General features: G+C 42.7%; 2 protein-coding genes across 16 annotated transcripts in view; one reads left to right on the top strand and one right to left on the bottom strand.

Annotated features, from left to right (window-relative positions):
* The first annotated feature begins 2,039 nt into the window (after positions 1-2,039).
* rad52 (RAD52 homolog, DNA repair protein) lies at positions 2,040-6,910 on the top strand. 5 transcript variants are annotated; one of them, XM_030052922.1, is made up of 12 exons: positions 2,040-2,148; positions 2,420-2,507; positions 3,537-3,638; positions 3,858-3,951; positions 4,051-4,118; positions 4,707-4,825; positions 4,972-5,047; positions 5,151-5,446; positions 5,553-5,737; positions 6,020-6,097; positions 6,228-6,491; positions 6,631-6,910. In XM_030052922.1, the coding sequence occupies exons 2-12, from the start codon at positions 2,451-2,453 to the stop codon at positions 6,690-6,692; spliced, it is 1,401 nt and encodes a 466-aa protein (XP_029908782.1). In that variant the 5' UTR covers positions 2,040-2,148; positions 2,420-2,450; the 3' UTR covers positions 6,693-6,910. The 5 variants fall into 5 exon arrangements, with proteins under 5 accessions (XP_029908782.1, XP_029908778.1, XP_029908779.1 ...); XM_030052918.1 differs by having other exon boundaries at positions 2,047-2,148; positions 6,020-6,118; XM_030052919.1 differs by having other exon boundaries at positions 2,055-2,153; positions 2,417-2,507; positions 6,020-6,118.
* A 197-nt stretch (positions 6,911-7,107) lies between these two features.
* LOC115360174 (serine/threonine-protein kinase WNK1-like) overlaps positions 7,108-24,882 on the bottom strand; it is a 33,782-nt gene continuing 16,007 nt past the window's right edge. For 6 of the 11 annotated variants that reach the window (XM_030052860.1, XM_030052862.1, XM_030052864.1 and 3 more), the window contains exons 4-29: positions 24,335-24,555; positions 22,536-22,693; positions 19,574-19,662; positions 19,229-19,448; positions 18,946-19,047; positions 18,425-18,776; positions 18,148-18,296; positions 17,847-17,933; positions 17,614-17,649; positions 16,970-17,089; positions 16,603-16,701; positions 16,224-16,291; positions 15,976-16,138; positions 15,775-15,891; positions 15,198-15,311; positions 15,034-15,082; positions 14,785-14,928; positions 12,909-13,960; positions 12,748-12,822; positions 12,400-12,519; positions 11,907-12,237; positions 11,618-11,792; positions 11,298-11,491; positions 10,958-11,098; positions 10,657-10,874; positions 7,108-10,486 (exon numbers count right to left, since the gene is read on the bottom strand). In XM_030052860.1, the coding sequence (XP_029908720.1) occupies positions 10,106-10,486; positions 10,657-10,874; positions 10,958-11,098; positions 11,298-11,491; positions 11,618-11,792; positions 11,907-12,237; positions 12,400-12,519; positions 12,748-12,822; positions 12,909-13,960; positions 14,785-14,928; positions 15,034-15,082; positions 15,198-15,311; positions 15,775-15,891; positions 15,976-16,138; positions 16,224-16,291; positions 16,603-16,701; positions 16,970-17,089; positions 17,614-17,649; positions 17,847-17,933; positions 18,148-18,296; positions 18,425-18,776; positions 18,946-19,047; positions 19,229-19,448; positions 19,574-19,662; positions 22,536-22,693; positions 24,335-24,555 (4,975 nt within the window). In that variant the 3' untranslated portion in view covers positions 7,108-10,105. The remainder of the gene's footprint in view (positions 10,487-10,656; positions 10,875-10,957; positions 11,099-11,297; positions 11,492-11,617; positions 11,793-11,906; positions 12,238-12,399; positions 12,520-12,747; positions 12,823-12,908; positions 13,961-14,784; positions 14,929-15,033; positions 15,083-15,197; positions 15,312-15,774; positions 15,892-15,975; positions 16,139-16,223; positions 16,292-16,602; positions 16,702-16,969; positions 17,090-17,613; positions 17,650-17,846; positions 17,934-18,147; positions 18,297-18,424; positions 18,777-18,945; positions 19,048-19,228; positions 19,449-19,573; positions 19,663-22,535; positions 22,694-24,334; positions 24,556-24,882) is intronic. The other 5 variants (XM_030052867.1, XM_030052866.1, XM_030052869.1 and 2 more) reach the window with 5 other exon arrangements.

Genomic DNA, 24,882 nt, shown 5'->3' with positions numbered 1-24,882 from the left:
GAAAGAAAGGAGCAAGAAAACATACTAACCAAATAAACCAATAGATAAATACATAAATAAAGTGCGCGCGCGCGCGCGCGTACGCACACACACACACACACACACACACACACACACAGTTGATCTTTAAAAATGAATTTTAATGAGCAAACATTTCTTAACACATTTGCAAAAGGGGGTTATCTTTTCCTAGTGACCTGCCCTAATTAAATTAAATCACCTAGAGCTGCCTATGCCACTTGAGTATATCTATATGAATAACATGTATAAACCCCAGCAGCCAGTGCTGACCCCAATCAGCCTAGTTTTAAACACTGTGGGTGTCTTACCATCTGTCATGGCGGGAGCATTTTACACATAATCCCCTTATTCCATGGAGCATAATGCAAACAACTGAATCTGCCTGAGCACATGCGCAGACAAGGCAGGCCTTTACTATTCAGGCTGTTCAGTTTTGTTTTCAGTTGTAAACAAGAACAATTCAGACAAAGTACCACGGAAAATATGGTAAGTTTTTCCTCCAGATGCAGCTATTGATAAGCATTAAAAATACACAAGTCACTGTGCAGCCACTGAAGCATCCATAGCCAGCTCCAGATCACTGCACATGATTTCCATACATGCAGTGATACAGATGATGTGACTCTTCATGTGTCAACAGATAAGGACTTAAATAAAGACTGTGCTGTGACAAAATGAGTCATGTTGTCACTGAATAATATGTCAGAGATCTCTTGTTTATGGTCTGAATCCAGGAAAAGGTGTAGCAGAGGCAGAGAGGGTGAGTTTTGACACGCAGTCAGAGATGCCTGGCTTCCTCTGTCCTCGCCTTTTGTTTCTGTGCTCGTCCAAGTCTAATGCTTCCTTCAGGGACTCTCAGTAAAGTCTGCTTCGACCTTCTTAAAAAGGTGCTTACGATTTGTTACGCACTCAAATGCTTTTAGAGATATTAACGGGCGTGTGCTGAAACAAAAGCTACCCTGTCTTTAGGGCATGTGCTTGATTTTAGAAGTTAGAGGCACTGACTTTGATTTCTCAAATTAATTTGCTTCACTGGAATGATTAAATCATAAGTAAAAGAAAAAAAAATACAGTGAGTTGCGTAAAAGTGTAATTTGCAACAGTCATAATTTTTTTAAAGTCTGAAAAAACTATTTTAGTTTTAGTGCATGTTTACAGATTTATTAGGACTTTCTGTGGTGACCAATAACCCTGCCTGGTTGTACAGTGTCATTGTTTAAAAAATACAAAATCTTACTCTCCAAAACATAGTTATGATGCTGCTGGTTTAGTCATATTTGTTCAAACCATTATAGAGATTAAACACACCCACCATCCCTTGCAGTGGCCCGCCCTTGAGATCGAAATGTCCCGTTTGCTTGACATTTCAGAGAATCATGAGAGCTTTGAAGTACAAACCAAATCATTCAGCTCTGAGATGAATTGCAAGTTTACAAATAGCTTCTGAAAATAAGTCCATGAAAACTTTAAAAAGGCAAAAGCACAAAGCTGCACAGCCTTCATAAAAAAATAAAATAAAATAAAGAGGGCATGACCCATTAATCCCAAACGGCACTGAATGACATCACTGATGCCACTTATGTCATTTTCAAGCGTGACCCCACATATAATATGATAATAAATGATTATTACTGATTTTCAGTGATCGTTGCCCTTGTGCACACACTCCTCATCCTGAAATACAGCTTTGAAGCTTTTGGAGATCTGATTGGTGGGAAGGAGGGAAATCATTAAAGCTTGTGGGTGGTGTAGTATCGCACGAGGAAATAAAGAATAAAACAATTTCTAAGTCTAAAAAAAAAAAAAAAAAGTCATCAGATTGGCCATACATTATATAGTTGTCATACAGTATTATAGCTCATGGTATAAGGCTACGTCACCATTAAAAAGTTTTGTCTAAGATTAAAATATTCTATTGGAAGGTATTATTATCGTTCAGCAATTAGTCTGCCAGAAATGTATTCTAAAAACAATTTTAGAAAAAGATGTTTCAGCCGTTTGTGCTGTTTCCGAGTGTCCCTGAAGGCAGCATCGACTCCACCCACTGGTCGGTGACGTCACGCGCTAAGCGGGAAGTTCAGTTTTTCCTTCAACAACAAAGTGCTCCAGTTACCAAACTCAAAGACTGTGAGTTTCTGCAAATAAACTTTGATTTAACGTCCTAAATCTTCACAGGAACACGAACTGGGGTTGGAGGCTGTTAGCGTGAAGCCAAACATCTTGTTCGCCCGCGTTAGTTGCAGCATTTGGTGCTAACTTGTCTTTTGAAGTTGTTTCAGCGGATTAATACATAAGTGGTATTTGTGAACCATTAAAGACAGTATTGGACACACTAAAGTCTAACTTGCGACACTGTTGCCATCATGGTGCGCTGATACTGTGATGTTTGTGAGTTTAGCTGGAGCAGGACGCCGGAGCGGAGCTGCGCCATGATGCCCGGTGACAACGAGGAGAGGAGCCTCCCGGCGGCCGGGGGCTTCGGACAGGTGGGTGGGCAGACCCGTCAGGGCCACATTAGCCTCAGGTGTGCAGACTCATCCGCTGCTTTCCTGATAGTGAGGAGGTCTTGGCCTCTCTGAAGTGAATTTGCATGATTTCCTCCCACATTTCAAAGACATGCAAACGAGAGATGGACTGGAAATTGTCCATCAGTATAACTGTGAGTGTCCACCTGTCCCCCACCCTGCGCATGCTGGGATCAGCTCCAGCCCCACACAGGTTTTTTGAGAAATGAATGTGGATCGTAGGAATGAATGAATGAATGAACTGGGGATTCATGCGTTTTGACTTAACAGCTAGTTTCCCTCTAAACCAAACTCTGGCAATGACAGATTAAATTAAACATCAAACCTCCAGGCTTCAGCCAGCAAAGAACTTGGAGATCTGAGCCCTTCAAGCTGCTTTCATCTGAGATATCAAATCCAGTTGCTTGATTTTTGAGGAGGCAGGGGGATTACTCTCTCACAGATCAGTGAAATATCATAGTCACACCTCCCATACATCATTCTGTTATGGTCTAAACGCAGCAGCTGAAAGTGTCCCAATTCAGTTTTTTTCAGTCAATAATGACACTTTGACATTGAGAGCGCTCAGTGGGAAAAAAAAAAAAAATCTGATGTGAGTGTTCACACAGTGTCACATCAGCAGGAGTCAGATACACGCCTGATTTAGGACCACATTCAACTGTTGCCCAAATCAGAATGGTAACTTCCAGATTCAGTGTGTTTTTTGGCATTAACACTGGCATAAAAAGTCTGATGGGGGGGGGAAAAAAAACAGATCCAGGCCACTTTTTACACATCCTTACTCATTATACTTATTTTGCCCTGTATTCACGGCTTATTTGAAGAATTTAATCATGGTACTTATTAGATAATTTTTCAAAGGGTGCCCTGTCTCTCAGTTTGCCATGATGTAGTAAAATAGTGGGGGAACAGGCATTATTGTTGCAGTGTGTTCAGTTCAGTGTTTACACAGTAAGATGGCTGGCCTTCCTGACTGAACTGTGTTTACAGCACAACTTCACGGCTGAAGAGTACCAGGCGGTTCAGAACGCCCTGCGGCAGAAACTGGGCCCCGAATACATCAGCACCAGGATGGCAGGAGGCGGACAGAAGGCAAGTCTGTCTGTCTTGTGGGTTGAAGCAAAACCTTTCCACTTCAAGTGCTCATGAAACTTTTTATTTTATTTTTTTTTTTTGCGATATGGACATTAAATGGATTCTTTTCAGCTTTTTTTTTTTAACTTGAAAAACCCAGATTTATGTAAAAGCATTTGGATACAGTCTCTAGAGTATTGTTTTTTTTTTTTTTGTTTTTGTTTTTACTTTTTCCAGGTGTGCTATATCGAGGGGCATCGTGTCATCAGCCTGGCCAACGAGATGTTTGGCTACAACGGATGGTCTCACTCCATCTCCCAGCAGAACGTCGGTAGGGACCACGGAGCTTCGTGTCACGGGTGGCTCTCGTGTTCACGTCGAGGCTCTGTGCTAGAATCACACTAACGGGCTCTTGGTTTTGGCTTTACAGACTTTGTGGACCTCGTCAACGGCAAGTTTTACGTCGGAGTCAGTGCGTTTGTCAAAGTGCAGTTAAAGGTTAGACAAGCAATGGTCAAAGAATGTACAAAACTATTTTTTTTTTTTTTAAAGAAAGTTTAAATACTTAAAGACTCAAATGCAGTCGAGACTGTGATTCCAGATTTTTTTTTCCACATGCAGTTTCATCTAATTAAGAGATTTCAGTTGATTATGAATTACATCAGTTGCCAAATAGCAAGAGGCTGCAGTTATTTTATCAGATGGCTGCTCAAAATGGATTCCTAAACATGGCAACAAGTCTGAAGTCGCGCTTTGTAAACTGAATAAATAAAAATTACAAAATTCAACTTTAATCAAGTTCTAACACAACAACTTGACAGCTGCATTTATGTTTGTGAAAATGTTTATTTTCTGAAATCTCTACAAAATTGCCACCAAGATTACTTGTAAATGCGTTTACAATTTGTACATTATATTGCAATTTACCTCACAACTAAAATATTCAGCAAAATAATCACAGTATGATTATCTGTTGATACTGATCACTCCAAATTTCATGTGATCCTTGTTGTAGCCTGTGGTTGCCTTTTAATCCACACATTCATCACAGGTCCGTGTGTGTGTTTACCGTGTGTTTTCTCGCAGGACGGCTCGTTCCATGAAGATGTGGGCTACGGGGTGAGCGAGGGCCTGAGGTCGAAAGCTCTGTCCCTGGAAAAAGCGAGGAAGGAAGCCGTCACCGATGGAATGAAGAGAGCACTGAAGTAATAGTTCAGACTGCTGCAGGAACATAAAAATATAATTTCCAAGAATACATTTTTTTTTGTGGCTGTGTGTTTCTGTGGATCATGCAGGATGATGATGTAGCTGAACGCTGGTACTTCATAGTTGTTTTTTTTGTCCTGTGCAGATGCTTCGGCAATGCCCTTGGAAACTGCATCCTGAATAAAGAATACCTCATAGCCATCAACAAGATCCCCAAACAGGTCAGATATGTCTTATGTGTTACATTATTTTGTATTGTTTTTTGTGTTTGTTTTCATTAAGTTTTATGTGGACGCTGAATCTCCTCACCTCTCTCTCACACAGCCTTCACCTCCTCTTGACCCAGCCCAGACCAAGCGCTCTGACCATGAGCCTTTAGTGGAGAAGGCTCGTTTCTCCAGCCTGGCCCGGGATGAGAAGGTTGGGTCTGCGGTGGGTTCGACAACAAAGGCCGCGCTGGAGCCCAAAGTCCTCAACCAGAACCAGAACCAGAGCTGTTCAGCAGGTCATGGGAGTGGCACCGAAGCCGGGACACCCCTCTGTCACCCATCTGGTGTTGGCCCTGCCCCTGTACATTCATCAGCCGAGATGGACAGGAAGAATGACAACGTCGGTCCCAGGTAAACATGACCCAGTGCCGCGCTGAGCCTCAGATCTCCTATTCTGTCGTTTTTTAAAATTTAGTTTTACGTGAATGGGCTGTATTTTCAATAATTACTACCACAGGCCTGCGCGGGACTCGGTGGGTGTCGTCCCGTCTGAAGCACACACAGACCCCAAACAGCAGAGGAAGCTCCGGCAGCAGCAGCTCCAGCAGAAGTTCAGGCAAGAGATGGAAGCTAAGAAGGTGCAACAGGGCCAAGCCAAGTCTGAGGATGTAGAGATTCCTGTTGGACGAGCATCCATTGGAGGTAACACACAGGAACTTGATCATACAGTCATAATTGTGCACAAAAAATATTAGATAAACCCAGTAGTATGCGAGATAAGCTACATACACATGCAACACCAAACACATGATTACCTCTAGGCTGCCACCTGGTGGAGATGTTTAAAAAACAAAAAAAAAAACAAAAACAGGAGCAGTTGTGTTGCCATGATGTTGTGTTGTGTTTTCTGCTCTCAGCCAACAGGGTATGAATGTGTTTACTTCTGTTGTTGCTATTTTTATGATGATGCCTCTCCTCCCTCAGGTCCTGTGAGCCCCCCTGGCAAGGTAGCTGCATCGAGGTTTGGCCACAGCCCCCCAGCTGGACACAGAGAGCCGAGCAGTAGGGATGAATATTTAGCAGGTTCTCTAAACCACCACCAGAGGGCTCAGGACGCTTTGGCAACATGATAATGAAACCTGCGTCTCTCACCAGCCAGCCACACTCACTACGTGCTCCTTTTCCTCTCCAGATGATCACGAGCTGTGGGATTTCACTCTGGACGGGATTGAGGAGTTGGACGCCCCCGCCGGAGCGCCGCAATCAGGAGCCTCCAAGCCCAGCACACCCAGGAGTCACCAGATGCAGACACGCAGTAAGACCCCTCAGAGGGACCCGTCCCACCCACTGAGGCCGCCGGGCAGACCTCACAACGAGGCGCCGTCGAGCATCAGAGGACAGGACAACCACTGCCAATACAAACCTCCATATCAGAATCATCACCAGGCAAGGCCAGGTGAGGATGTGAGGATTTTTTTGTGTGTGTGTGTGTGTGTGTGTGTGTGTGTGTGTGTGTGTGTGGATAGGGTGGGGTGGGGGGATGCTATTGGTCAAATTTCATTTTCTTAAACTTGTTTTCTTTCACATTTTCACAGGTGAGGCCTCAAGTCCATACAGACAAGGGCAGTACATGAAAAAACGCAAACTGAACCCTTGAAAATGTTTCACTACCTCCTTGCAACCTTTTCCACAGTCTAGCTTTGTTTTTAATGTTAATTTTCTATTTATTTCAATGTATACATCCACGAGTTTATATTGTAAAATTGTGTCTTACTGCAGTATGTCAACCATTTGTAAAAAGTCAACCGTTTCTAAAAATTCTGACATTTCTGGTGTTGTACAAAAAATAAAAGCCATTTGTCTTTTTGAAAGTGACCCATTGTCTGTGAACAAGATAATTGCTTGGAATTTTAAGTATAAGTGCCTTGATGCTATTTTGAAGAAAAGACTGTAAAGCATCTAAGAAGAAATCCTTGGTGTTTTACTATTTATCATTCACTAGTAACTAGTGTACTACATATTAACAATTTGGTTATGAACCGAATCATAAGAATACAAAGAAGCACAACAAATGCCCAGACTGATCTTTCATTTTTATTTTATTTTTTTTACATTTTGTACAATGTGAAAAAACATACACAAAACCAGAGAACACTGAGTCACAGGAGGTCAGTAAAGAGTGATCAGAAATAAGTACAACAGGATATTACTGCGTGTTAGTAGCCTCATGAAAGTATTGCAGCGAGATATTGATAGTTAATAATAGCATAGTAGCACATAAATATCAGCTTTGTTGTGAGCTTGTGCTGTACAGTGGTCAGTTATGAGTTGTTGTCGTTTTAAGATAAAAACCGGTGAAGCTAGCATGCAGGATACATATGCTGATGCGGATATTGAACTATGTTGTGCCTGTGACAGTGGTGAATGGCAATTCAACAAATCATCGGCACTTTGTGAGGACTCACAGAAAGGCAAAGAATTAAAAAAAAAAAGGATGAAGAAAAACAGGATATCTATATTCCAATATCAAAAACATTTAAGTCTGTAACAACCCTCATCAGCATGCAAATGTTTCCATTACCCCTCAGTCCCTATAAAACTTTAAACATTGCATATTCTGCATTGCAGTAACTTATTTTTTCTCTAGAGAAGTTTAAGTATTCATCCAATCTATGAGTGGGCGAAAGGGCCGCAATGAGAGAATGGCACTCATGTATGAGGTGGCAAGAAAAGTTGTGCCAGCATCAGGCATGACAACTGTTGAATCTTTTTACAGCTCATTCTCTGCCCAAACAAGTGCTGCTATGAAATTCTATATTGATATAACTCCACAAAAAGACAAATGTTAGCCAAACCATGTGTGAGCCAAAATATAAATGCACAGCTGATACACAACCAACACATATGTAATTGTAAAGGAAAGAAAATAAACAGTTTCCAAATTACTCAGTGTGCTCTTTATTCTGCAGTCTCGTATGTTGTGTCTGATCTTCCAAAGAGCTGTTGTCCCCTAGACTGGCCATGTGTGTTGGTTACAGAGCCACCTGTTCTGTTACTTGTGTGTTGTGTAGGTTTGAGAACTGGTTTTCTGCAGTACAGTCACAGCTACATTACTACTCCAGGACTAGATGGATGTGGAACTTGTCATTAGTGAGGATGCAAGGCACTAAAGTGTTCCGGGTCTACAGGGTAGAGTGCATATGCATGTGCGGGGTGGGTTATAGCAAGCACATAGTACTCTACAGTGACTGAGCATTACGTGAAACCATTTACCTCACATTAATATAGTTATATATATTTACACACTAAAATAGAAAAAGGGGGCAGGGTGGTCAAAGATAAGAGCTTAATCAACCGCAGGATTACTCCTGTGTTAATAGTGGGATATCAGTAATAACAACCCTGCAATTGCACTTTTATATTCCTTTAACTACATGTTGTTTAACAACCTTTAATAATAATTACAGTGAAACAACATCAAAATCTGATGGCTGAATACAGGTCCATAAAGAACATCTTGTTTGTTTTTATTAAATATACGCATACAAAAACAGACCACAGAGAGAGAGAACCCCAGACACTTGTGATTTGAGAGATGACGGCAAAAGGTCATACGCGGAAATATTTTGTTTGACATGACTTGGCGAGCAACCTGTGTATCTGTGTATCATGCAACATCTATGTAAACCACTGCAAGGGGTGCTGGTCCCCTCCGAACCCAAAAATCTCAATATCCACCAGTAGTACTCTATTAATCCAAACCTAATGCCTTCTGTAAGATATGAATAACAGATTCTGAACTGTCTAAATCTACAAAGTTACTATCAGTACTGATTACACTGGGTGATGTGATGTGTCAACTTGGGATCCTTGACAAGAAAATTTCAATCTTACTGTAAAAAATAATAATAAATTAAAACAAAAAACCTCAGGTCTACTTCTTAACCAGCTGTATACGCACCCTAACCAAAGTATCATTTACAGTAGGAACACCTCTTGAACTCAACTCAATCTCCAAATGGTGGTCAACACCAGGACAGATTTTTGTTTTATGTACAGTGCACACAGATCCACTGGCCTATACTAACATGTCAGAAGTGTAAAGGGTAAATCAGTATGATATTAAACTTTTATGGATAAAAGAGACAACTCAAATCACAAAAGACACCAGACTTTCTCACAGGGACATATAAATAGGCTGAACATGGACTCATAACCCAGCAAAAAATGTCTATATACAAAGTCAATGTTTACATATGTTGGGGAGTTAAGGCCACTGTTACAAGGGACAGGTCTTTACCGTTATTGCATTTTACTGTAGAATAGGTAGCCACAGGATATATTCAAGTTCCAAACCAATCCACTACACTCCTTCCTAACTTACTATGTCTTTCTCTTCCTAACACCCTCTAGTCTCCCTGACTATCTCACCCCTAACACCTAAGTGCTTCAACCAAGACAAAAGGTCACCCTTCCACTTTCTGTACAGTCATAATCTCCCCGTTCTCTCCTGGACAACTTAACCTACCATTCCACGATTCACTCAACCCAGTGAATATTTAGTCGGGCATGTCTTCACGCATGTTTGTCTGTTTTCAAGTGAGTGGGTTACCAGTCCAATTATCTCTGTCCTAGGCATATTTAAAGCCAGGACAAGTAAAGATGTGAATTAGAATCCCTCTTCACAGGAATGATGACATTGCAGTGGGTGCTCTCAATGGATATCTTTGGCTGTTGTTGGTTATGCCCCTGGGTCCTTATTTCACTGGACAAAACCAATCAACTATTCAATCACAACTCTTTCCCACAGCCAAAGGCAGGGTTAAGTGTGTGACTTGTGCTGTGGGTGTGTATTGCACTCTCCCTCCATCTGCCCGACAGCTTTCTGTCTGCCTGACAGGACTGAACCACACAGGTCAACACTGATACAGAAAAAAAATAAAAGTTAAAATAAAAAATAAAAATCACAAGACCCAACCAACAAGCTTCAGCAAGAGCTAGTGGTTCTCGTTCTACAACTGTCCACCCTGTCTGGCCCCCCTCTCAGCCCAGAACAGGGCTTAGACTGGGCTACGTGGGCCTCAGGTTGGCACCTCCAGGGCTGACAGATTTCTGAGGGGCTGAGGTGGTTCCCATATGGTAGCCTTGCTGCAAGGACACTGAAGCTGAGGTGGGGGGCTGGTACTGGGCTAGTGGCTGTGTTGGGTTAAGTATGCTGACCTGGCAAGAGCCTGTGGGGCCTGCCCACTGAGGAGCACTGTATGGGGCAGAGGCATAACCAAAACCCTGGGCAACTGGACCCAAAGAGCCTTTACGAGGTCCAAGTGGGACAGAGGTGCTGGACAGCTGGGTGGTGGTGGTGGTGGTGGTACTGGCACCTGTGGGAAGGGTAGGGCAGAGGTGGCCTGGAGCAGAGAATTTGCGTCCCATGTTGGCTGGAGGGATTATCTGCTATAGAGAGAGAGGAAAAAGATTATTACTGTTGACAGGATTATTATTTATGGCATGTCATTCACAAAAATAAATATATATGGTGGAAATGCCTCAAATGGGAGATTCTAACATTATGTGAGAGGTGAAATGAGACGGTTTTAAGTTGTAAGACAGAACTCAGTATTTACATCATGCCCCAATGCTCCCTGTGCTCCAATTTTGGGACCCCTCTTGCACTGAGAGAGGTTGATGGCGTCTCTGGCCCAGTTATCAACAAGCTGGTGCAGGTCGTCAGTGAAGGTGCCTTTGCACTTCTGGGCATGAGGGGCAGAAGGAGTAGCTCCAACTGTCTGGGCGGGGGAATTACTGAGGCCTGGCCCACTGGAGGAGCTGGTTCCACTTGCTCCTGGAAATAAAGAGAAGGGAGGTGAATCAGAACTCAATTCAAGCCAATAGCTCACTGTAACAACAGTAAGTGCTGGCACACACCTGTGGAGGGAGTGCTTAGGCTGGGCATGGACGGGGAGGATTTGAGCTGCTGCAAAGACATCGTGCTGACAGTGTCTGACGTCTCAATGTGTTTTTCGGGAGATGCTAAACCATGGAGACTCTGACTTGATGTTGGGGTTGCTGAAAACATGAGTACAGCACTCAGTGGAAATGCAGGACAAAACACAGATACAGTTTAGCATTCTGCTTCCAAGAGTTTAACTGTGTGGTCAGCCACACATGGAGAATAAATTGTATATTAGTATTTATCTCAGAGAGGATGTTATAATAAAGCCTTTTGTGAAAGACCAAAAACTGAACAAGGCAATACTGCTCTTACCCGAGTGAAGTGGGCTGTGTTGTCCACTACTGCGAGCAGATTTGTGACCCTTGCTTTTGGGCCTACGCCGGCTTCCAGCCATGGCCACAGCAGGTGAGAGGACAGATGAAGGAGGGGGTTTGCCCAGTCGGGTGAACAAGGCATCTATTTCCTCCTTCTGACGAGAGTGTAAGGCCTGGATCTCTATCATATGTCTACATGAGAGGGAAAAGAGAGGTGGGTGTGTTTTTCTTTTAGCTTTATTTAAGCAGCTTCACTAAAAATTGTAAGTAACTTTTACAGTAAATGTAGGTAGCCTGAAATAGGGATTTGACAGTTACTTTTCTCTGAGACGGCTAACTTCCTTCTGGAAAGCCTCGTCCTCAGGACCTGAGTCGTCTTCATTGTCACTGCTGATGTAAGGGGGGTATGTGTATTGAGGGTCAGAGGTTGAAGAAGATGGCCCATTCTGCATACTGGAGCCACGAGATGGACTGGAGCCTGCAGCTGGGGTCACTGAGGAAAATGAAAGAGGGATGAATTCATGATAAATTGTTTTTGAAAACTATCTTTTTATAAGACAAGTTATGTTTTTGTTCATATTTAATGGATCTTCAACCTAGCACACACCTGTCACTGAAAAACGTCCCACTTTGGAGCTCGGGCCAGTGCTGGGCTCAGTGATGGCATTAGCACTTGAGGACACATGGAAGCGCCCGATAGTGATGGGCTGACCAGCAGGAGCAGCAGGAAGAGATGAGGCTCCATCTGTAGTGTCAGTTCCACAGACTCCTTTGGACAGAGAAGATGAACGGTGGAGGGTATTCTCTGGGCTTGAGAGTGAGGACGAGGAAGAGGAAGATGAGGAGGAAGAGGACGAGGACGGTGTGAGGGAGGAAGAGGACACAATGCTGGAAGGATCTGGGACACTGCTGGAGGTGCCATCAGTAGCAACAGAGACCTGAACAAAAGGAGGACAAAGTTCAGTGTACTAATGTACTAACAAATATTTTTTTCAAAATGTTGATACACAAAGATTAAGGATAAAGAGATAAAGTTATGTTTTATCTGTTTTAAAATAAATACATATGTAAATTTGAGCTGTGACAAAAAAACAACATACTTGGAAACGTCCCAGAGTGAAGCCTGCTGCTGGAGGTACGGCTCTGTTACCTCCCTGAACAGTCTCTGGGCTCAGAGCTCTTCTCAACTGGGCATCCAAATTACCAAGGGGTTGCTGAGGCTGTGGAATTACACAATTAGGGGATACAGGCAACAATATAAGTACATAAGCAGCTCAGAATTTAGTCTCTTGTACCACATCTGTAACAACCTTCAAATCTGTACAAAAATAAAGCAAGATAACAAATTATGCAAAACAAAGCTGTTGCATGAGACTCACACCTACAGCTGTCATTCTCATAGGTAGATCATTTGGTAATAACCGATGTTGGGACATAATAGGCCTCACCTGATTTGGCCCAGGAAATGGGGGTATGTGCTCTGAGGGAGGAGTACTAGCTTGATCACAGCCAACAGGCAAAGTCTGAAAGATAAAGACGACAGCAAAAGTATTATAACCATGATCAAGAGCACATTTACTTTTGTTGGGGTACGGCAAATTCCACTGACCTGTGCCCTGGGCTTAGTTGGAGGGGTCTGTGTATGTCCCGCTGGGGTAACCCCCTGTCCTGGTGTGGATGTGGGGCCTAGGACACCCTGTACTCCAGAAGTAAGAGGAAGGTTAGATGGGGGCACAAGGGCTGCACCAGGTGGGGGGGAAGTAGTCCCAGCAGGAGGAGAGGAGGTGCCTGTATTCTGAGAAGGCTCGACTGAAGTGGAAGAAGTGGCAGAGCTCTGATCTTTAAAGAGGGACCGTAGCTTCTTATCTAGGGCTTGGATGTCATCTATGCCAGGGGCCTTGGGTTGGGGCTCAGTCCCCTCTGGCTCTATTGGCTGGGACTGCACCTGATTCTGGCTGGACAAGGTGGTGGGGGGTGGCGGCTGGGCAGAAACAGGGACAGATGTGGGAATGGGCTGACACTGGGAGGCTGTGTGCTGTCCTGTGTGAATGGACAAAGTCATGGGTTGGGAAGATGGAGCAGCACTATTAACAGCCTGCTGCTCTGAGGCAGGTGCAGCACCAGTAGTACTGGGTGTGACGCTGGCAACAGAAGAGACAGGGACGGCACTACTGTTTAGCTGAGGCCCAGGTACTGAGGGGACAGAGGCCTGTGAGGGCTGGGACACAACGGGAGGAGCAATGTTTGAAGATGAGGAGGGGATGCTGGTGGGTGGCGCAATCTGGGAGGGGATTGTTTGGTGGGAGGACTGTGGTGGTGGACTGGGATCACTGGTGGTAGGTGCAAGGGCTTGAGAGTGATTTAATAAAGGTGTGGGGGAGACCCTCCCCGTCGCAGGAGGTGGTAAGGAGCTTGCAGTAGAGGTGGCAGACACCGCAGGCAAGGAACTGCCAGTGGTGGAAGTTACAGCATCTGCAGGAGGGAGGATGGTGTTGGAGTTTGGGCCAGCATGGGCAGATGTCACACTGCTGGACTCTGGCTCAGTAGCTGGGGGAACACAGCTGCCCGATCTCTCTCCACGACCCTGCCTCATCTCACTGAAGGCCTGCTGAAGAGTCCCACATGGAGCTGACAGCGAGAGTCCGAGGGTCACAGGAACAGCTAGGAGAGATTTAAGAACTTCAATCACCCATAATATTCAAGAATTTTCCACACAACCTATGAAAACCAAAATAACCTCTAACATAAGGATATAGCCACAATGATGAGCTGTACAAAGTTTATACTTAGCATTAGGCAAAACCTTCTCCATTACACTTCGATTTGTACTAAACATAAAAAAAATTCCATCAAAAATGTATCCTAAAAAATATTGCAAATGTAATTATTCTTCAAGTGGGAAGGCATAAAGGCTTACGTTTTACTTTGTCAAAAAAGAAAAGGTGTCAAAAAGCCAAGTAATTCAAAGATTTATGTCTTCCACTGCACTAGTGAGGTAATGAAAATATTTAACTGAGGTAAGCGATAGAAGACATACCTCTGATGTCCTATAATTTCCATTTGCAATGCATTTTCTTGGCTACTAAATTTTTTAATAAAAATATCTGGATATCTTTTTGCTTACTCTAAAATAATATGCCTCAATATTACAATATTCTCAGCTCACAATGGTCCTATTACATACATTCTGATGCACTGCTACATTGAATTTAAGATCAAAATACAGCCAATGGATTCTTCATTGCTCGATACCTACACTGCCCTCTTATTACTGAACAACATGGCTGCCTTGTTCTTTTGTCCTAAAATGCTGTGTTATTGACCCAGAGTTCATCACATTATGAACATCCCACAATTATTTCAAAATATGTGATTTGGATTATGATAATTCAGTAATTTCAATCTAAGAATTATTCATCTTAGGTATACAATGCTATGACACATTCAGAATGCATTCCAAAAAGAACAACAAACACTCCTCTCACCTGGGGCAGGTTCATCTCCAAAGGAGGTATTTGCAGAGGGAGGGCCAAAGAACTGCTCCTTAAGACGAGACTCAGGCACAGGGCTGACTATAAACCTGCGCCCCGCTGAGTGCACCACCTGGGCTGCAGTGCTGGGAGAAATTCCTGGAGATAAGGTCAAGCATAAGGTCAGACATGAGGCAGGAGTTGAACTTCGTTAAAAAAATGAATAAAAAGAAGCTGTGGATTTATGCATGTTTGGCTGCTTACCTGGTAACAGAGGGGTAGACAGTTCAGGCTGCTGCTGAAGATCACTCATCTGTGGAGAGAACACATCCAAGTGATGTGATGAAGTTTTAAGATTGAATAAACAAGGGTCTGAATAGACAGTTTGGGTAGTCGGCTGTCAAGGTCCTGTAGTATGCAAAATTTACCTGAGTGAAGCCTTCCTTCATGCCCTCTCCTTTCTCATCAGCCATTTCTATGACCTCACGGACCTGATCAATGAAGGACTCTCGCTCACTCTCAAGGATGAATTCACTTTCAACCTGAAGTTGGAAAAACAAATAATTCAACAACTGTTTTTCATTATAGTTCATGAGAAGACTTTCCACATTTTCTATCTCAATCAGTGTTGGGCATTGATATTGTTTAGGGTTACAGATATCAATAAGGAAAATGTACAGTAGTAGTTATATGTCCTTTTGCACTTGTTTTCTCATATGCAAGAACACATCTTTGTTAATGTGAAGCTGAAAGGCTGGTACTCTATGTTCAATTAACAGCTATAGGAGTTTGTGAGACTTATCATCTGTTAGATCAATGGCATTTTATGAATCAATCATAAAAAAATGGGAGGCAGGTTCTTTGCAGGAAAACAAGCAGGTAAACATGGAGAATCTATATTGATACCCACCTCAAAGGAATATATTTTATCATACAACTGACCAGTAACCAGCACTATAGATTTTGTGAGTCTTACACTGTTATAAAATGGAGAATCATTATTACCATGATCTGTGCAATTTCCTCAGGATTATCACCATCAAGGTCAAATTTGAAGGTGACCATCTTCCTATTGTGTGTTTCCAACTGGCACTCTGCCACTCTGTCTCCCATATTAGAAATCTGGAAAATATTCATTCAGGTTAGAATTCTTATCAGCAGAGCTTCAGAAAGAATATAAATGAAGTCACCAGTCCAGATCCTTACATTGAGAACATTCAGCTTGGCTTTTGCAGTCTTCTCATGGCGAGAGCGGCTACGAACAGATCGCCGCTGATGTCGTTTGAGTGAACGCCCCTCATGACGACCTCCTGATGTAGAACCTCCTTCATTGCCATCACTAAGACCTGAAGCTGGATCTGACAGGCAGCTGGAAACAACATGGATTCATAAGTCAGATATTTGGCCAGGATGCATGGTGGTGATTAAACATATTCAAACAGGTTCCCTCTAACCTTTCCACAGATGGTGGCAACAGTGGGGATGCTCCTGCTGCCTGTTCCACTGCTGCACTCACAGGGCCCTGAATGCAGATAACACACTTTTAAAAAGAGCACTTTATTACAATGCAAACACTAACTCCCAAATCCGTCTAACACGCTCAAATCAAAACTGTGCCTTACTTGGACAAGTCTGTTTTAAGTGCCAGGGTAAAATTTCTTTATTTTATTGTAAAAACCCAATCACAAAAGGGAATACACCTAGCTATTGTTTTGTTGTACTGTGTATTGACATGAAGGTATTTTTGAGGGACTAAACATCAGGGAACTGTCTAAAGCCCCACCCCTACCCACATACACACACCAACACAAAGAACTGTTTTGTGCTCTATACCTGCAGGACAGAGAGGCATGTGGCCTGATAGAGGAAGTACAGATGCTCTGCGTTGATTGGAGGAGACAGGATAGGTGGGCTTGGCTCATTGGCCCAAGACTAATTGTCATGCAGGGTTAAGCAGCATGCAGAGTTGAGTGGTTGATGAAAAAGGTGATAGCCAAGCAATGGAGTAGTGAGTCCAGAAAAAAGAAGACAAGGCTTTAGAAGAACTTTGAAATTAAAAGAAAGAGCCTAGCCTCATGCCACAGAATGGTTTAACGAAATGTGAAAGTTAGGACTTAAGCATGTGTATATGACATTGTGTGTCTATATGCCAACATTTTGGCTCTTGCATCAGTGTAAGCAGGGTAGGTGTGCATGTCACCTGGAGTTGCTGAGTCCCAGATTGAGTGGAGCTCTGTGGAGCAGCACTGCTCTCTGGCTGCTGCTGCTGAGGAGGACCCGGGTAAGAGGACGGGGTTAACATCACTTGCTGGGTGGGCATCTAGAAGGTTGAGAGATGCAAAGATGGAGTGGCACAAACAAGATGGAAAAAGAGGGTAAGAGGGATAGAGACAAACATCTAACAGACTTCATACCACTTCCCCTCCAAATCATAACTCTTTATTAACACAGAGGCCTTTCAATGGTTTACATTGCTCCACTTCAAAGCAATAGGCACTTACCTGCTGGATAGCTTAGTTACATAAATAAGACCCGTTACCAACTTGACACTGTAAGGTGCTTAAGTATTATTCACTGAACACTCTACAAAATGATGCTTTGCAAGTACAGTGTGATGGGCATTACACTGTACTTGCAAGGTTTAGCAAACTTGGGCTAACATAATTTTCTGGATTTGATGGGTACTCATGAGAGCCTACCACAGCTACACTAAGGCTTACCAAATGGCAGTGAAACAGACCTTAATTGTTACACAGACAGTTTATATTTTGCACAGAATGTGTCACCTAGCAGGCTGTGGGTGTATTATGAAGAGGTAACAGGCATAAGTTACATTTTATCTACCTGAGGGGGAAGCGATGGTTGGTAGTAACCTCCGTACTATAAGAAACAAAACACAACACAAGGTAAGAGAAGGAAAGTTGAAGATGGAAAGAAAAGAAAAAAAACAGGGAAGGAAGTGTGAGAGAATAGTGTAGAAGACTAGAGCTGGGGAAATCCACCGCACACAGCTGCTTTCAGGGAGACATAGGGAGAGTATAGGCTTACAGCACATTAGGACTTGCACTGCAATGTACCTGCTGAGGTGCCACAGGGGCAGGCTGAGTGCTGGGAGGCACAGAGACTACTGTGGTCGGCTGGACACCTTGCACCTGGGGCTGGACCTTACACACAATGAGAAATTAAGTGCACATGTTGGAAATATGATAGAGAAACAGAAGAAGAGTCAAAAACAAATGAACAGATGATGAAATTCTATGAGTACAAAGGAAATGTAGCCTGTCACTGGCTTTATTCTTGAGCACTCAAGCAAAGGGAGAATAATCTGCTTCTCTTACTCAAGACACTAAATTATAATCTTATTTTGGCATGACTCACCACTGGCATCTGTTGCTGTTGTATTTGCTCGGTTTGTGTTTGAGGATATGACACGTGGGACTGAAGCTGCTGACTAGGAGAGTTGTAGGGCATTGCAGCCTGACCAGGCTGAGCCTCAGGGAGGACAGAAGAACCCGGTGGTCTGTCTGCTAGTTGGTTGACCAGAAGATGTGGGGATAAAAAGGAAAAGAGGGTTAATTTGATGACGGTTGCCAAGTGTATTCATCTTAAAATAACAAAGCATTCTATTTGACTATTAATCATCTTTGATACAAACCTCCACCAGTGTGCTGGTCAGCCTCTGGTTCCTCAGCCTCTGGCTGGACAGGAGCCACACTCTGACCCTGAACTGGAGCTGAGACCTGGCCAGTTGGCTGGGAGACGCAAGGTGCCGTACCAGCTGACTGAGGAGTGCTGTAGTTGGTGGTCTGAAGGTTCTGCTGAGATGCAGGCTGAGGAGCAATCTGCTGGCTGTGTTGTTGGCTTGGCTGTGGTGAGACGTATGAAGCAGGCTGTTGCACTACTTGGGGTGTTGGTTGAGGGACTTCAGCACTGGACTGCTGCTGTGACGCCAGTAACTGACCCTGCTGTTCTTCTTCTAGCCTCCGCTTCTCCTGGTCCTCTCGGACCTTCAATTAAATCAAAGGCAAATTTATTAATTCCCAGATGCATTAATAAGCAACGTCTGAACAATAGAGCACAGTCACCTAGATCTCATGCTGAGTTAGCACAAGCAAAGCACGTGAGCCAATATTAAACAGAAAACATTAGATGTCATTATGCTAAGCAAGGACACACCTGCTGCCGCTGTGCTCTCTTGCGACTGATAAGGGCCACCCTGTCCTTTATGGCCTTGGCCATGGTCTTATGGTCACCTTCACACACATAGCCAGACTCAACCTGAAACATAAAGACACAAATTTTAGAATTCAGCACTGAATACTGCAGAGACTAAGTTACAAACCATTTGCTAATTTTCAGCTCTTAGTTTGACAAAGTCTTTACTGGTGACAGCTATGAACTTGGTGCTGGATTTTTAATCTCAAGGTCTACTGTTTGGAGCATATTACGTCAAAGTTACCATTTCCTGAGCCACATCCTCTGGCACATCTTTGCTGAGGTCAAAGGAAAACTCAATAGCCTCGTTGTCTTTGTATTTCCCTTTGAGCTTCTTCACATCCTCAATTCTCAGCCACAGCTTAATGGCCTCCATTTCTCCATCGTCCTCCTCGGCCAGCTCCACACGCACCCCCGTCTCCTCCTGGAAGAAGGCATGGTTCAGAAGGTCCTTGATCGAGTACCTAAGAAAGGGAGACCAACAATGAGTTGTGTTAAGTTGTGGGAGAAAAGTAATGCAAATGGTGTCAGACATTTCTAATAACATTAAGGGCCTTAGCAATATAATATAACTGCATGTGATCCAGACCTCTCATCTTTGTTCTGGCGAATACATCCCTCGATGATCTCCTTCACTTCAGGGATGGCCACTTTGTCGAAGCTGCCTGGCTTCACCCCCTACAGGAAACAGAGAACAGCGCATGAGACTGACTCTCCTTTTCCTTTAGCCTTTACTTAATTTGGATACTGGCCCATACCTTTTGATGTACTTGCCGTCTGACAGAAACTCTATGCCAGTACTATGAACATGTTCATGTCACAGCCCCGCGGAATGGCATAATGACACCCTTGAATTCATCTGTAATTTTCTTTCTTTCTTTTTAAATCACTGATTGAATCCTGGATTTTTATTTGATTTGGAACATGTGTGACAATGTACAGTGCAACAGGTTTCTTCCAAGAAATTTTACATCCAAACCAATCCATTCAAATAATATTCAAAGGAAGATGAATTCTCTGCCTGGTGGTATTTAAAGATGGTAGCATGACAACTCTTAGGGAGTAGAGGGCGTAAGATAATGGAGCAGGCCTGGTGGGGAGTGATGTGGCAGCAGCAGACTGCCTGGTGCCATAGGAATTAGGAGAAACAGACAGGGCAACAGCACATCTCCTTAAGGACCACAACTGTTAAACAATAGCATGTGACTCTACCGAAATGTAAGCTCAACACTACAATAGCAGTTAGTGTTCTTATGCCAGTCAACAGTGTATGGTACTCTGTACTATATACTCAGGATCCAGAATTAGTTTAGCTCATCTGCCAATGGCAGGAAAATTTAACAGCCAAAAATATCTGTTACCAGCCAACTGCATTACGTATTATTTACAAACTGTGTTTTTGAACTTCATATTTTAGCCAGGATCTCAGGGCTCCTGCGTCATTAAGATGACACTTCTCGCAGCAACACCAGCCTCTGTGACCTTTCTCTGTGCCTACATATTTTCGTTTTGGTGGTTTAACACTGGAAATGAGTCAACACATCTCTAATAACATGTAATGCAGATGTTTCTTACAGCAAAAACAGACAGGCATAGACAGGCGTAGAAAGCTAGAAAGCACCAAATAATAGTAAGCAGCTTTGATTTGACTGACTGACATCGTGATACACATAAAAACAGTGATATATACCTGACCCTATGCTGTAATTCCAAATTATTTAAAGGCCACGTAGCTGGTGACTCCAATTTATCCGCCAAACCCAAATTTATCTGCATTTGGTAGGTAAATGGTGTTAATTTGGGCCTGGTATATAGGGGAGAGTGGGGTAAATAGTGCCAATTTTTACTTAAAGTGCCTTTAAAGCGAGGGGATTACAGTAATGCCTCCAACTAAAATATGCACATATAGTTTAAGATGTTGTGCATCCCTGGGAACAATCACTTTGGATCTTATATAAACTGTCTGAGAAATATAGCTTTCGAAAAAAAAGTGGTTTTGTGGCACAACTTGCCCCCGGTGTGGGGTAAATTGTGCCATTAGAGAGAATACACTGGGGTAAATTGTGCCATTGATAATTGAAGTAAAACAGATCATTTTAATCTCACAAATGATAATGCTATATAAAAGCAAAACAAATTCAATATAAAATTATTTATTTAACATTTATTTATTATTTTAACAAGATCACAGGCCACTTTTCTATAACAAGGCCGAGCGCCACATGAACACAAACCCAGAACAAAATAAAACTTCCAAAATGAGCATCTGCAAATCATCTTCATCTGAATCTGAATAGTTTTAGTGATGAAAGGTAAGAAGACAATGTACAATAACAATAAAATACAATAAAGTAATATATAGTATTGCCAGTGGCAGTGGCACAACTTACCCCAGGCCCTTTGGCACAAATTACCCCAAGCCCACCATTTTGAAAAAAATGCATCCCCCAGCTGTTTTGAGCTAACATCATGCTAACTGTATAGACTCATGGTGTAGCTTACTAAAGTACTAAAACCTGTGTGAACTGTTTTCAAAGTTTTCTATAATTGTTCAAAGACAGCAATCAAAAAACCTTGATCATGGAAATTTTACTTTGGAGGGCAAAAAATGTTTTTTGAACTTAAATGTGCTTTTCTTTCAAGCCATGTGTCTCCCTTCTTTGTAGGATGAGTGCAATGGATGCCTCTTCAAAAATATGTGGTCACATGACCAACTTCTTCTATGGTTTTCTAGATAACAGGGGTGGCACTACTTGCCCCTTGGCACAAATTACCCCACTCTCCCCTACTGTTTGTGGCACTTACCTAGAGGATTTTATATTTAACAGTAGGGTAAAAAAAAAAATATACACCTTCTATGCAATCAAGCACAGATTTCAAGACCCATTTTACAGAAAAGACTTGTGAGAAAGGTTGAACCTCTATGTATGTATGAAACTCTTGCAGCAAATCATGAGTCATTGCAAGGATATGAATCATATCAATGACTACGCAATTCTAGGGCGAGTCAGTATGAGTTGTTGTATGAATAAAACAGTGTGTAAAAGTTTGTGTTTTTCTGTGACAGTCACTGCCCTTGTTGCACCATCGCAAGACTCAGTTATCAGCTATTTGAAAAATAGCAGGACTGTGCTGGCACGCCCCATTATCTATCATCCATGCCTCAGGTCTGCATACTTAAAACACCTACACCATAAATCAGGGGGCAGAGCGAGAAAAACTGGATGAGGCAAGAGGGGAAGGGGTTTGCTAGTGTTAAGTTACGTTTTCCCTTAAGGGTGTTGTAAACTGGAGGGTTTATCATAAAGGGCAATGGCCAGAGGGCAGAAAGAAATAAACTGACATTGAAAGGTGAAACAGAATAGCAGAGAAACAGAAAGCCAATATGGGCTTGATAAAGATGTGTAGGCACTCAGGTGACTACAGCAGGTCTGCTATGTGAGTAGGAATTTATTCCAGAGGGGAACACTAGCCTTCTCAGTTCTCAGCAAAGAGGAAGGGTGAGGGCACGAGAGAAGGAGTGACGTGGGGGGTTGCAAAAGAAGACTTACGCTGGTTACTCTGCGGTAGATCTGTGCAGCATTCTGGCACTCTGAGTAAGGGTACTCTGAGGTGGCCATCTCCAGCATGCACATTCCAAAGGCATACACATCCACTGATTCGTCGTACTTCTCCTCATACATCTCAGGCGCCATGAACTCAGGGGTACCTTAAATCAAAACAACTATTCAGAACTCTCGAACTCCCTGACTGATTGAGTGGGCCTTTCACAACCCACTGCCCCTCTGCTCCTCTAACCCATGAGGGGTTGAGGAAGAGGAGGATGAAGAAGAGTGACCAGCCTGCTGACATCTCCTGGAGAGTTGAACCTGTGAGAAGAGAGTTGGAAGAGAGAAAAAAAGAGAAAAAAAGAGAAGAGGGGAAGGAAAGTAAAAAGGGACAGAAAACAAAAAAGGAGGGGAAGCTGGGCTCAGTTAGACTGCAGAGAAAGAGGCACGTGTTTGTCTGTGTAAGACCTTGACATTTTGGGACGTAATAAGATCTATGTGAGGAAGCCAATGTACAGAGCACACTATTTAGCCAAAGTGAGTCATTTACAACCTTTCAGTGCCAGCACTGCAGAATATTATCCAAACCAGAATGCAGTTTAATTTGTTCAAAGGGACGCCAATGATCTTTGAGTTAGAAATATTACTAGCTATGGAAGTAACCTGTGTCAAGACCTTACAACCAAGTAAAATTTACCCTTTAAAAAAAAAAAAAAAAAAATCACACTCACCTTTGGATGTGTGACTTACCGTTTCTCCTTGACCTGTGAAAGGAAAGCGTTACGGTCAAGGCTGAGAGAAGCAGATCCCATAGCTAGTTACTGAACTCAGCAGTGTGTGCCTGTACACAAGCCTTGATCCATTAATGGATAACTTCTGTCTTCAATCTCAGGTCTTACACAGAAAAACTCAGCTGTTATTTGAATTGAATTGTTTTTGAAATGGAGGTGTGTCACAGCACACTGTCAGACTTACCAGGCCCATAAAAGTTCATACTTACTCAATGACCAGCAGTACCCTATTCATTCCATACAGCAGAATGGGGCACAGCTGAAGCTAGAGCCTACATTTTAAGAACATACCCGAGAGTGTGAAAGATAAAAAAAAAAAAGAAAAAAAAAGCTGGTAAAGAGAAAATGGGGAGAACTCCCTGGACACAAATTGAAGTGCAATGATTCTGCTGCCCTGTAATGTTTTGAAAGACAGTAAGACACGTACACTAGCAAAAAAAATGAAAAAAAGAAACAAAAAAACCTGTTGAGGCAAACCCATAGAAAGAGACGTTAAACATTATAGGTATAACTGGCAAACAGACCACATATTTCCAAACCACAGAACAAAGACCAGTCTAAGACAGAATAGCCCTGGCCAGGTTAGCCTGCAAATATAAGGCAATGACATCTATTAGAATGATATTTATGCTTAACAGTAAGAGAAATTTGAGGCGCTACTTACTTTCAGTAGATGTCTGGAAAAAAAAAACAACAACTTTGCCTTTTTAGAGAAACATAAAACAGAAAGATTCTGTGCAGTAATCAAACTTAACAGACTTGCTATGTGAGTGCAAAGGGAAAAAGCCTTGTGGTTATCTGCCTAAGACTGCCACAATATCTGGCCTCCGATTGAGCTGTGGTTTGAGAGACAGCTGAAACGCTGTGGTCTGTTTTTGACCCACACTGTCAGAAAAGCAAGTCACAGTAAAACACCATCATTCAGTGTTAACATAACATCATAACCTTAGAAGAGGTACTGTCCCAATGCAGGAGTGGGAACAGGAGGTGGGAGTGACTTTGGAGTCGTACCTATGACACTCTTGGCGAAGGATGCACGCTTAAGTGTGGCCAGTCCCAGGTCTCCTATCTTAACAGATCCTGTTGGTCCCGTGATGAAGATGTTGTCACACTTAAGGTCTCTGTGAATGATGGGAGGAGCCCGGGTATGTAGGAAGTGGAGCCCCTTGAGTATCTGTCTACACCAGCTCCTCAACACTTTAATCTTCATCACCTTGAACCTCTTCAGATATCTAAAGGAGAAGAGAAGTGCGAGGATTGTACATAATCAGATTTAAGGAACGATTGCTAACAAGGTACTCACTGATTCCCCACACAACATTTCTATTTGAATCATACATTCATATTTAGACTTTATACAGTTTTCATTGTTTTGTGTATACCTCTGTCTTGAGTAACGATGTCAATTAAACATGTCTGGCCTTCACAAATTAATTTTTACACTATTCTAATTCTTACAAGATGTAAAATATGTTACACTCATTCTGTTATAACTGCTGGTTAATGTAATGCATTAACAGGCTTTGTTCTACGTGTGCTGGTTCGAGTATTATCTGATG

This window comes from Myripristis murdjan, chromosome 6 (assembly GCF_902150065.1).
Source record: "Myripristis murdjan chromosome 6, fMyrMur1.1, whole genome shotgun sequence".
Lineage (NCBI taxonomy): Eukaryota > Metazoa > Chordata > Actinopteri > Holocentriformes > Holocentridae > Myripristis > Myripristis murdjan.
The sequence above is the reverse complement of the archived record's forward strand: the minus strand, read 5'-3'. Positions and strand labels throughout refer to the sequence as shown.

Bases quoted from the DNA above. Each gene is read 5' to 3' on its own strand.
- rad52 (XM_030052918.1), top strand. From the start codon at position 2,451: ATGATGCCCGGTGACAACGAGGAGAGGAGCCTCCCGGCGGCCGGGGGC. The intron at 2,508-3,536 runs GTGGGTGGGCAG...CTGTGTTTACAG, and splicing joins CGGCCGGGGGCTTCGGACAG to CACAACTTCACGGCTGAAGA. The intron at 5,447-5,552 runs GTAAACATGACC...TTACTACCACAG, and splicing joins AATGACAACGTCGGTCCCAG to GCCTGCGCGGGACTCGGTGG.